Source organism: Tachypleus tridentatus, chromosome 13 (assembly GCF_004210375.1).
Source record: "Tachypleus tridentatus isolate NWPU-2018 chromosome 13, ASM421037v1, whole genome shotgun sequence".
Lineage (NCBI taxonomy): Eukaryota > Metazoa > Arthropoda > Merostomata > Xiphosura > Limulidae > Tachypleus > Tachypleus tridentatus.
In genome coordinates this window covers 177,025,964-177,039,816 of record NC_134837.1, presented here as the reverse complement: position 1 = coordinate 177,039,816, position 13,853 = coordinate 177,025,964, and the positions used below count along the sequence as shown (strand labels likewise).

Below are 13,853 nucleotides of genomic sequence, written 5' to 3'. Positions count from 1 at the left end.
AATTGAAGAGAACACCAAAAAGAATAAGCTACTGCATGGAGGTAGTAAATGACTTCTCCAACTTGGTGACAAACCCCACCCGAGCAGCTTCTCAAAGAAATACGTGGGTGCAAGTGACTGAATGTGCATGGGAAGAGATGAGCAGTAGTCAGTTCTCCATGTAATGGTGAGTCCGAAGACCCAGAGAGTGAAGATGGCATGTAAAAGAGCATGATAATTGACAAAATACATAAGGAGCTGAAGAAAGACTGAACACAGCAACACCCAGAAATGGAAATCAAAACCTTTGTTTATTAAACAAAATGAAAAAATGATGTGACACTGGTGTAATTGGAAAATGAAAATAGGCATACATCACACTGAACTTGCTTATCCAAAGTCCTAGGGAAAACACCAACCAGAGTGAGAGGTAAGAATATGGTGAAACATGATGTCTAGAGATAGGTATAAGGCCTAGACAAATCTGTGATAGGTCTCCAATTTCCTGTATTTTTGGAGACAACAAATGAATGCGAGTACAATCCCAGTTGAGTGGGTATCACCTTTTCGATAACTTCTCTGTGTAGGAGGTCTTAACTATACTCAACAAGATATAATCTGTAGCACCCAAGGAACTGTTGTCAAATGTAGCCAAAAAAAAAAAAGACACAAACTAAAGATACTTAGAGAAAGGACCCAATACTAACAAACTAATAAAACTTAGAACACCATATAGTCTATATAAAGTACACAAAAAATAAAACTGTAGAATTATGAACTTTGACCTTCAACATTAAAAAATAAGCAGCTCCTGAAGAACAAAACCTCTGAAGGAACTTAGAAGGTAAAAAAAACAAAGGAAACCCTTAAATATTGAACATATAAGTCCATACAAAGAACCTATAAGACAGAAAACACAAAAGTAAAACTTACCCTGAAAAACATTAGAATAAAAAGGCACCCAGTTAACAATAATAAATTTTAACTCTCATCTAATCCCCAGTTAGATGTGGCTTGTAGTAGAGACAAAGGAACTTATAAATTAATTAACAAACAATGAAAAGAAGTAAAATCAATGTTTCAGTGAACTAACACAACCACAAAATTAGGTGAAGATACAATTATCCAAATAATAAAGATTTTGCTAAACCAGTACTTATACCAAAATTTAAATAAAAATAAAGTAACAATCAATGTAAATGCAAATTTAAACTAAAGTAACTTAAACAATTAACGATTTACAAAAATCTAATGTGTCAGACTCATTGTCTACTGTTGTAGGAACGTCTTCATGTACTATATTAAATCTCGAATTCATATGAACAAATTAGAACTTGAAAAACAGTAATATTTCCAAAACAATGAATAGTAACAATGAAAATTAAACACAAGATGTCAAACTTACTATTGTAACAAATATAAAACTGTAATGAAGCACAAAAACATTTGTAGTTACATAGAGAAAAAGTTAAAACACACATCCATACACTAGACTACCATTCAAGAAAATAAAGGTTGTGTTAAAATAGTAGAGGGAGCTAGCTGCTATAGCATAGATAGTGCAGTGTGATTGGTTTAAACTAGTCACGTGAATAACACATTCTGAAATAATGCAAAACCTAAGAGGTATAAAAAAACTGGTGAACTGTTAGCAAAAAAAAAAAATCAAGCAATGCTAAGAGAGCAAAGCAAGGATTGAAAATTGTACAGTTTCAGAATTATACCAATATTATAACCACAGATGTTAAGCTTAGATAATCTAGTTTATGTTATGTGGTTTCCAATAATCACACAAGAATTATCCTTTCCTTTACACCATTCCTAACAAAGGCATTTGAATTACAGCAGTATTTTATTCCAAATCATAAGTGATTATGTAAACTCACTAACCTGATGTGCTCCAAGAGTGATTCCAACTCCAAGATCATGTTTTCCAACCACCTCTACAAGACGAGCATACTGAGTATTATTTAATCCAAGTCCTCCGAAATCTTGAGGTACCTGCAGACCAAAAGCACCCATTTCTCGTAACCCTTGCATAGTGTGGTCTTCAACCTTTTCTAGAAGGTCATTTTTTAGTGGGTCATTTACTTCCTAGAAAATACCAAATTCCCTTGAAAATCCAATATGCACTTCATTGAAAAAAAAGTTGATAAAATGATAAATACAGTATATCTGCTGTATATCTGAAAAAAAACACAGTTTACACATTAAACACTATGAGAAGAAAAACTATTTTTATCTATTATCACTGTGGTTATAACAGGATGTAATGAGGAACACTGACTGGTGAACTTTTATATCTTTATATAATTTATATATAACTTTATATAATTAATGGATGTTTTTACAGGTGATACAAGAAATTGGAAATATCAAAAAATCTCCTACCTTAAAATTACATTAACAAAAACTAGCTTATAATGTATAAAATATTATTCACTTGACGTTTAAAAGAAAACCAAAATTAGATCTCAAAGCCAGTATCCATTCAAATAATTCTTCAGTGTAAGGAATAATGTAACTGTCTTTATTTCACTAAAATATATTCTCTACCAAACAAATACAATAACCATATCTTTTGGAATTTAAAAACACAATGTGAAACTTCCATTTAACCCTATCTGTCTGGGCATAATTTACTGTTCATGTCATGTTTGTTTGCTTGTTTTTGAATTTAGAGCAAAGCTACGCCAGAGCTATCTGTGCTCATCACCCTAATTTAACAGTGTAAGACTACAGGGAAGGCAGTTAGTCATCACCATCCACTGCCAAAAAATAGTGGAATTGACCATAATATTATATTGCTCCCATGGCTGAAATGGCAAGCATGTCTGATGTGAAGGGGATTCAAACCTGCAACCCTCAGATTACAAGTCAAGTGCCTTAATCACCTGGCTATGCTAGGCCTGTTCACACCATGAGGTTTTAGTGGATGACAATCAGATTTTATTAAACTACTTTTCATTTAAGCAATACTAATTGGTATAGCATAAAATCATAGCAAATACCAATATTTTATTACTATACAAGTTTTAAGTTGCTAATTTTGTAAGGCAATACTTTAAAAAAATCCTGAATTTCACTTAGTATGAGAAAGGTGATAGATTTTCCATATGCATCCCATCTTCTTTATTTTATTCACAATGTCTCCATTAAGTATGAAATTCAAAGTAAACTGCTCATTATAAAATCTTCATTGCTCAGACAAACCATAATTTTTTATAGCCTTCAATTTTGTTTGGGTACAGAGACATTAAATAAAAAAACCAGACCCTTCTTGTCACATCCTCTCTTTCAGGATTTGTTAATGATTCTCTCTTATGTTTAATTCTATACAACCAATAACCTATGAAACATCAAGATTTATCATCTGTCAAATGATCTATTGTATAACAATGTTTTCTGAATGGAGATGTGTCAATTTCCCTTTCAGTACAAGCTTTGTTCCCCTGGGAAAGATATCAACTAGCTTGTAATGGCTGTTATTACATAGTTAGAAAGCCAGAAAAACTGTGAGTTAGAGGACATTGTCTGGTTTTTCCATGTTATTATTCTATCTTCTTTGGTGCATTATTTGATTAAATAAAAATTGTGTCCTTTACAACCATAAGTATATAAAAAATTTAGGGTTATGCGTCATTGACAGTCAATAGCAAAAGAAAAAGAGGAGAGATAAGTAATTTATTTTTTGTATTTCAGGTTTATTCTTTATTTATTATTACAAAAATAACTAAAATATAAAAATATGGATATCTTCAGGTTAGTTAAGGTTAGAACAGGTAAAATAAACAACAATAAAAAAATATTTTACAAAACATTTGTAAGCTGTTCAAAGTAGCTCGTGAGTAATATACTTTGATCATGTAACGTGAACTGCATGTTCCTCAAGTAATTTACAACTTGCATCAGTGTGAATAGTTGTGAGACAACAAAATTTAATCATAAATAGCTGTATAATGTTACAAGTTTAAAGCTACTTGGAATACATGAATGTAGTTTCATGTGACAATTGAAGTTATTCTAGAAGAAAAAGAAAGTAATTTAGATTTATTTCAATTTTTTTTGGCAATTACCAGGTTGGTTAAATTGCCCAACCTTATATTAAGATGAGGTAGAGAAAATAACAGATAAAATTTAAAGTTTTACTGAAAATAAACATTTGAAAGGTATTTAGGATGTTTTAGAGATTACATAAATGAAAATTATGATTTTCAAGATGAAGTATTCTTCTTCTTAACATTTAAATTACTTGGAACACAGACTGTTCAAAACAATTACTCAATATATTCATAGACAAATCTTTATTTAAAAATACTTTACTCAAAAAGTATGTGAAAGATTTGTAATGTTTACTGAAAGACTGCCAAATGTCATGAAGAAATACACACCATATTAAAAGGTAGTAGCAAACCCAAAACGTGCCATTTCATGGAGAAGAAGGCAGTAGACAATGAAAGGAGGTATGTGTAAGTATTATCAGAAGTACAATTTTGATATCAGACAATGTCAACTTCTGAAACACACCTCCCCTCACACTTTACTTAAAAGGTGGAGGGACTGGTGTGGTGAAGATAAAATTCACAAATAAAGTATCTCTGTCAAGGTCCCACATCTAAATGGAAATACAGTAAAACCTGTCGAAGCTGGAAACTGCATAGGGCAAAAATCTGTACAAGCCAGAAATAAATATTTTGCAGCATTATCTTAAGATTTCTCTTATAAAAGGCCCTCTATATGGCAGAACCTGTGTAAAGCAGATGGGAAACTATCTTTCACCTACCTCATCTATCAACAAGTAGGATTAGAACCCGAGTAAGGCAGAAAAAATGTTTTTGATTAAATATTAATTTGTTATTTAATTAATAATTTGCTTAAATATTAATAAGGTCTCAGACATCTTGTTACAGTAAGTATTGGTTAAATATATTCTGTTCTTTTTTCTGCCATCATTGTTCCAGAGGTCGCTATTCAAAAGAATGATTGATTGTACTTTTGGTCACATTTGCTGATGGAAAACTACAGAAACCATGGGTAATAGGTAAAAGTAAAAATCTGCACTATTTCAAAAATTTAAGGAAGAATCAACTTCCTGTAAAATGGAAAGTGAATAATAAAGCATGGATGACAAGTGCTATATTCAAGGAATTTTTGAACAAATTAAACAAAATAATGGAACGAGAAAATAGGAGTATTCTACTTTATCTAGATAATGCAACTTATCACCCAAAAGTTCAAATTTCAAATATTTGTTTAGTCTTTCTACCTCCATGTACAACATCAGTTCTACAGCCACTAGATAATGGAATTATACAGTGTATAAAATTGAAATACAGAAAACTGAGGATTTATTTTTAATAATGGCAGAGATTGTTTAATTGTTTGTTATGATAATTCTAGTGAAATCCAAACTCTGATTGACAAGACTGATGCAGATGATTCTGTCAACACTGAAAGTATTGCGAACATTGACAAAAATGTTTTAACAGAAACTGATGAAATTGATTTAAAATCTATAATAGAATCACGAGATGGTAACGGTGTGAGAGATTCAGAAGATGAACAAAATGGAAAAGATAGTGAGGAAATAGAAATTCTTCCTTCATTGCAAGTGTTAAGTTATATTAATGCTCTCAAATTGTATGCAAAAATGAAGGGGGAAATGAATTTCATGAAAAGGCCATAGAATTGGCATTCTATTTTAACTGCATGAGAAAGCCCATTAAAAAAAAAAAAAACAGTTGAAATTGGACATTTTCTTCAAATAAATCTGATTAAGATTTTATGTACTTGTGTATATTTTGAATGTCTATTTTTGTTCTTATTCTAATAAATATAGCATAAACAGTGTAATAACTATATTCACAAATGTCTTACTTCCCTTGAGTCAAGCAAGTATAACATTCCACTCAAAAATTATATATAATTAAAGAAATGCATGTTCACTGTTGAAGCCGGAAATCTTACTCAGTCCCGTGCGATTTTGCCTTAGACAGGTTTTACTGTATAAGGTTGTGGAACCAAATCTAAATCCAAGGTGTAGTAGTTACAGAATGTTGCATATTGAACCACCAGAATTATGAAGAGAAGGCAAATAACACAAAAGTAGACAAACCTTCACACCCTAGCTGAAGAACCATCAAATCAAACTTAGAATACAGGACCTGCCATGCCTCACTCAAGCTGAAGAAACAGAGATTACCCAGTTTGGGATTACAAACTAAAATCCTAACTCCTCAACTTGGGAGGCAAGGCAACACCTCCTGCCCCCAAAATTATGAAAAAGATGTAGAACAAATTAAGTTCAACCTGTTATATAGGAATTGATGCTGTGCATGTGAAATTACAAGAAGTGAAGGACTCACTTCTATAATCACTAAAATGAAGAGAAGCTCCAAAAGAAGGGCCACACTCCACTCAACCAGAGAGTGAAAAATCAACACTGAATTGGGATTATTAGGCAGCTCCTACTACATCTGGGTAAACCATCCAGGTTATTAGTAGAAGGACACCCAGGCTTGCCATCATTTCTGCAAGTTGAATAATGAATTCAAGCATCATTCAGTACAAATAAACCTCTGTTAGCCTCTCCAGTGACTGGAAACAAAGTAGTAAGGACTCCCATGCTCTACTGAGAAAATAGGGGTTATAGTTATGTTAGGGAGTTTTGAGAAATGATGTTCTAGAAACAGTACAATTGGTGAACCAAATACCTTATTCTGAAAATCAAATTGATCCTGATTTATTCAATTGAGGGGTCAACAGGGATGGGCAGAATCCCCTTAACAGTCCATGAGTGATGACCCAGTAGTGTAGTTGTCTTTGTGCTATAAATTTTTACCACATGTAAAGAACACAAGATAGTCTTATTTAACACTACTGGTAGCTAGTGTGGATCTGGAAGAGAGCACACCTGATCAGGAAATGCATGTAAAATAATGTATAAATTAATTTTTGTATCTTGATACAAAATAGTGAAAAATTAATTACCCATAACACTTTTTTTTTAAATATTCAGCAAGTGTTAAATGTTTCATGCAAAGCTTTAGTCTAAAACAGAAACAAAAGTAGTAAAGTGTGTTATGTATTATAATTTCTCTCAAGACAAACCTCCAATTTATAATGTTATATATTACAGTTTAAAATAGTATAAAACTGAGTTAAATTTTAATCTTAATTTAGAAGTTAATTAAACATAGAAATATACAAAATTTACAATATTTGCCAACAAAATTAACATGCAATTTTCCTTCTTAACACAAATATATTTTAATATACAAACAGTAATACAATTTATAATAGCAGGTATTACAAATAATGATTTATATAGAAAAGTTTTACAAAGCTTACAAATAATGTTGAATCTTCTATCTGGTCTGGAATTGAACATTTCATTGACTATTCATGATGAGCAAATTATTTTCAAGTTGATACCAGTACAGTTCACTTAAAAGGTAACTAGCTAGGTTTTCACTAATCACACCAGTTTTTCACTAAAGTTATTTAATGTTTCTGTTGAAATCCTAAAGTCCAATATTAATCCACGAAAGTTAAAAAAAATTGTAATATTTCAAATACCTGCAGTTTCCCAGTTAATATGCATTAAATCACAATTATAGCTTCCAAAGTTTATAATATACCAACTGTAGTAAACAATATATACAGTGTCTTCATATTGCATTTGTTACCTTTTATAAGCTTGAGAGAAGTGTTTCTGAAAATTTCAGCTAAGACAAAAGTATTGATGATACACTAATGCTTTTTTCAAACATATTTTGATTCTTAAAATCAAGAATCTTCTACAAGTTTAGTGAATAGGCAGAAATTTTGCAATATACATTTAACACTATAAATTACATAAATTTCTAAATACATAATTAACTAAAACAAACACTGATATTAAAATAAATATATAATAGTAAACCCATTACAAGTGAGACAAAACTAAATGTTTTCAGAAACATGTTAAAGGAGGGCATGCAACAAAGATCTAAAGCCAGTAAATTACCTATTTATACAAGTAAAACCTTGAAGAAATTTTGAAGTATTTTTCCTAATAAATACTGCACTGTGTGCATACATTTTACACTTTTATCTGAACATTTTATATATTGGTTATATTAAATTAATTTTTTACACAAAATACTCTCAACTCTAAATATTAAAATTTACCTCAAAGAACTTGGCAGTTGGATCAGTTAACATTTGAAGAGTCTCTTGTTGCTCATGATTAAGAACTGAAACAGTTATTACACAATCGTTTATTCAATTTTTCAGAAAAATGAAAAACAAACAAAAAAAGTTTTATTTTGAGATAATGATGATCTATTACAAAAACTCATAGTTATAGCCAACCAGAAAGTTTAAGCTAATCTGAAAACACTGGATTAGGTTCAAGAAGTACTTTCTAAATTCTCAAACTCAAAAGTAATTCTGATGGTTAATTGGACAATGGGAAACTAGAGATTATTCAAAACACACACACAGAAAACTTGTGGTTTAAATGCCAAAAGCCTATAATGCATTAAAAACAACAGGCCTAAAACTTGTAACAAAAATAATGTAAATTGCAGGTACTAATTTTGTTTTTATCACATTCCTCTTAATTTGTCCACTTAAAATTCAAAATCAAAGGCTGGATGGCATGACAAAAGTCTCTGAAATGCTATTTACACATGTAACTAAACACAAAAAAAAATTGCCATTCACTAACTCTGAAAATTCTCCTAACTGTATGTAAAAGCAAACTGTCCTGTCTCAGCTACATCCCACCAAACCAGATACACTGATTTTATAACTACTTCATAAGTCAATGAAAGTGGATCAATAAGGGTTTTTACTAAAAACAAAGAAATTACCAAAACCATAGCACCATGTGGAAGAACTTTGTAAACTTGAAGGTTAGAAGCTCAACATAAGAAGGATCAAAATACGTGCATATAAAAGTTTAGAATACAAATATTTAAAACACTTGACGGAATTATCAATGAATTTGAAAATTAGGGAAAAGTTCAGAGATATAATGTTGAAAGTAAAAAGACAAAAAGCAGATATTGGTGATAAAGTAAGCATACAGTAAAACCATTACAATGTTACCAGTTAAAATGCTGAAAAACTGTTAGTGAAAATAAAATAAATTAAAAAAAACCTTTTAAGACAACTGAGAAATAAAAAAAAGAAACTGTTAATCATTATTTATAGAAATAAGAAAGCAAAAATAATAAGTAAATCAGAAAACAAATATAAAAAAATACTAAAATCACCCCTAACGTTGGGAATCAGATTTTCAAAAGACAAATACAAATATTACTTTGTTTTACATGCAGATAGCCCTCATGTAGCTTTGTGCAAAAATCAAAAAACAAACAAACTTTTTTCATTTTAGAGTTAGGTCTAGAATTCTATCAAGGAAAAATACCAGAAAAGCATGAAAAAAACTACATTATTGAGGTTATACAATAAAAATTGACACCAAAGATAAAATTCTAAACCTTTTTATGGAGAACCTATATGAAAGGTTTGGTTTGTTTTGAATTTCACGCAAAGCCAAATCAGGGCTACTTATGTTAGCCATCCCTATTTTAGCAGTAAAAAAAAGAGGGAAGGCTGCTAGTCATCAGCACCCACTGCCAACTCTTTTAGCAATGAATAGCAAGATGGACTGTTACATTATAATTTCCTCATGGGTAAAATAGTGACTATGTTTGGTGGGACAGGGACCAGAACCTGCAACTCTCACATTACAGGTCGAGCACCCTAACCACCTGGCCATGTCAGACTTCTATATGAAAAGCATGTAAGCAAAATTTAAGAACAGTTTGTGTATCAGTGAAAGAAAAATTAGTAATAGCTAAAAAATTCACAAAATTATCTAATAATAAGTGAATGATTGTGCATACTGTCAAAAATGAACTGAGTAGTGTTGAATTTGTGTCTTAATACAAATTCTATTTTTTAAACTTTATTTTTAATGCATGTGTAGAGTGTAAACAACAAATAATGTAAAAACAAAGCACACAAATACATTTAAAAACAGATACAACTAAAATAAAAGTAATTATTGAAGACTTTATTTCACAATTATTAACGATAATTGTGAAATAAAGTCTTCAATAATTTACCTTTTATTTTAGTTGTATCTGTATAATACTTAGATGTCTGAAAGCTATTTAGAGCATGAAAAAAATAATGAAATAAATCAATGGAAAGAAAAGGTATGTGTATACCTTTTGTTCACATTTGGCTAAACAAACTGGGAACTATCAGAACAGAAATTTGTTTTTCAAATGAAAAATATTTATTTTTCTTATGGGCATAGTAATAGTAGGAGTGGTGTGATATTAATTAAAAATAGCTGAATTCATTGTAAAAAAAAAATTTAACAACAAATAATAATAACAAATACACAATATTTTTGTGTAAAATGAAAAATATTTGTTCTAAGTACATAGCTTGTACTATTTGGAAGTTAATATAACATAAAAAAATGTTTAGCATAAATATCTTAAACTGTGTAATATATGACAGATTCAATAGAGGTACTTTCTAACAGATCATATATCAGAACAGTGTTGAGCACAAAACCCTGGATGGTCATGATGATGTGAATTTCTGTATCCACAAAGAAAAACAACAATGGTGTTATGTTTTTAAAAAGTAAATCAGTAACCTACTTTTAACCTCCTTATTGTTTTTTTTATTCTAAAAGAAGTAACTATTTTTTGTCAAAAATTATTTTATTACAGTCTTTGATGACTTAACTTGGCTGAAAACATTGTAAAAATAAAATCCAAAAAGAAATAACATCAAGGGGAAAATTGAATTATATTCTTTTAAGATTAAAAATACTCTATCGTATTTTAAAAACAGTCAAACAGTAATTTAAATTTATCAAAGAGTGAATATTTGTCTCTTCTCAAAAAAATATTCCAGAAACAAAAATGTAAAATTTCTTAGGTTTTATTTCTATAAATAATTTATTTTTCCTGGCTGTCACAGATGATTTGTTATTAATATTTCTATAGCAAGATTAAAATAGAAGAAATGCTGTTCTGCCATATATTCATATAATGATGGGTACCTGGTTCATAAAAGGTAGATTTTTAATTCAAAGAACTTATGGGCAAAAAATATATGGAAAATTATGTTTGAATTAATTATTGTGGTTTCAGTCCCTGAGGATGGCTATATACATTTATTTTATCCAATGATGAGTATAAAATAATTTCTTATCACAAAGAAGGATGCAAATAAAAAATATTTCACATTCTATAAAGTAATTACTTAATATAATCCACCAAAAATGGTTTTCGTGTTTTGCCCAAATAACAACTCCTATAAAGATAGAAATTCATATTGCTTTAAGAACAAACATGTATATATGTTTCTATTATTTTCCAATCAATCAAAATACAGCAATATATTGTTACTGTTTCTGGTATGACTGCAAATAAAAATGGGGTGGAATAAAGATTAACTTACACAACAAAGAAATATATAAACTTTCAATACAATTGGCAGATATATATTACTTTCATAGTAATATAAATAAGAAGGATAAAAATTGTTCTTCCATCATTATGGAAATTTTGCAGAAGTTATATCCCACTGAATATTTTAAATATTATTTTACATACAATATTGTAAAGCATTTTAAAAACACTGACAATGAAATAGGGTAGCTCGTTATTTAAATATATATTAGATAGATATTAATATAAAAAAATCAACAATTATATCCAATTTAAAATTTAGAAAATCATAATAACAAGAAATTATGCTTTAACCATCTGATAGTTGAATTATTTTTTTTTAACCATTCAGTTAAATGAGATACAAAGGAACCTTGCAGAAGAAATATAATTTTATATGGCTAATGGACTTACACTGTAGATGTACCAGAAGTATATTAATTACAACAATTACAACCTAAAAGAGCACATACACATTATACTGTTGAATATAGTTACAAACAATATAACTGTCTCTCTAATGAATTATTAGCCTTGCCATTGATAAATAAATACCAACTCAATTAGTAAAACCCTAATTCTATTATGTGATACAGTATAAATCTTCTACTGTGGTAAATACAATATGAAACACAAAGATGTATATAATTTTCAACTGCTTAACTTCCAATATTTCTCTTATCAGTTCTTATCTGTTTACCCAAAAAAAAATTCAAAATGAATCCAAAGAAAATTAACAGGAAGTGTAATCAATTCCTAGGAATATTTGGGGTCACTTATCTGACAAAGAATGTAAGACAGTAGCACAGTTTTTTGCAAATAGAGGGCAGTAAATTCATTAAATAAACAAAATAATAAGGAAAGCCAATTAAGAAAATAACATCAAAGAAGTATTCCCATGTGTCACTAGACAGATTACAAATGGAGAAAAAAAGTTTCCATGTTTAGAAAAAAATAAATACTGTAAAATGAGATAAAGTTTCATGAGATAAGCTGCAAGAAACGAAAGAGTATATCACTAAAAAGCACTAAACAGGACTACTGTTATGTCTCACTTCTTTAACACAAAGCTAAAAAATATTCAAGAGCCAAAAGTAATTATTACAGATGTAAAAAATGAAGTGAATAAGGATTAATTTATGATAAAGGAATGTATAAATTCTCGGTACAAATTACACTACCTGTGTGTGTGATAAATGTCTAAAATTATAAAATAATATTCTGTGTATTACTTTAATCACTGAACTTGAGTATATATACAGGGTGAGCCAAAAGTAGGTGGACAGTAAAAAAACATTTATTTAGAGATCACGTATACGTACAACTATATGTAATAAGACAATTATATTAATGAAAATAAAATGAAAATAAGCCATGAATTAGTTGTGGTCGATAGGGTTTCAACCCAATTTGCGTTATAATTCGCCTAATAGAGGTTTGTGGTATGTTCAATTCCATAGAAGCTCTTCTGGTGGATTTGTTTGGACTTTGAACAAATGCATCGGCAACACGTTGCTTATTATTCTCTGTACAGACTGTTTTGGGTCGACCAGTTTTAGCAGCATTAAGGATTGAGCCAGTGACGTCGAATTTGTCACGGATACGGTAAATGGTTTGTCTTTTTTGGAGCTGGAGTATCAAATGTTTCAACCCACTTTCTCCTTACGGTTTCAGTATTTTGAGATTTCCAATACTCTTTTAACACTCATATTCTTTTATCTGTATTTAAAGTATTTGACATTATGGGTTCTATTAACAATCTAAAAAAAAAGAAAACAGATTAAATTAAAACAAATGTAATTATAAAATTGTAATTATATAACACAAATAATATAGTTGCAACATAGTTATAATATACAATTACATTAATATAACCGATACATAAACCTATTCCAAATGCTGTCCACCTACTTTTGGCTCACCCTGTATATAATTTCTTTCATGTAAAATCAACAACTTACCCTCAGGAAAAGGAAATACCTGCTCAGATTTTACCTGGCCATTGAACAAGTTCATAACAAACGAGTTGGTCACCTTTAAAAACAAAAACTGATGAAATACTAGAAGTGTTAATATAATACAATAATTTCACAGCAATGTAAAAATTTATATACAGTTTCAATTTTCAAGTAATATGCATCTTTTTGTTGTCATAAACTTAGTACAATTTGTTTTTCTTATGCAACAGTAAAGTAACCAAAACAGCTCTAAAAGACAACTAAAAAACCACAAGAGAAACTGATTATTTCAACAGAAGAAAATAACTGTTTATTATCAATGAGTACAGACACAATACATTAATATTTTCAAAATTAAAACAAGTGTGAGTAAACTTCTTCAACATATTTTATGTCATGCTGAACCTACAAGTATATTCTGTCACATCATCCATCATTTTGATAT

At 29.7% G+C, this 13,853-nt stretch overlaps 1 protein-coding gene across 1 annotated transcript in view; it reads right to left on the bottom strand.

The window, feature by feature from the left end:
* Nucleotides 1-13,853, bottom strand: part of Acadvl (Acyl-CoA dehydrogenase very long chain) — a 50,202-nt gene that overhangs the window by 20,071 nt on the left and 16,278 nt on the right. Inside the window, exons 3-5 of the mRNA XM_076483304.1 lie at nucleotides 13,412-13,484; nucleotides 8,152-8,216; nucleotides 1,870-2,073 (exon numbers count right to left, since the gene is read on the bottom strand). Coding sequence (XP_076339419.1) covers nucleotides 1,870-2,073; nucleotides 8,152-8,216; nucleotides 13,412-13,484 — 342 coding nt within the window. The remainder of the gene's footprint in view (nucleotides 1-1,869; nucleotides 2,074-8,151; nucleotides 8,217-13,411; nucleotides 13,485-13,853) is intronic.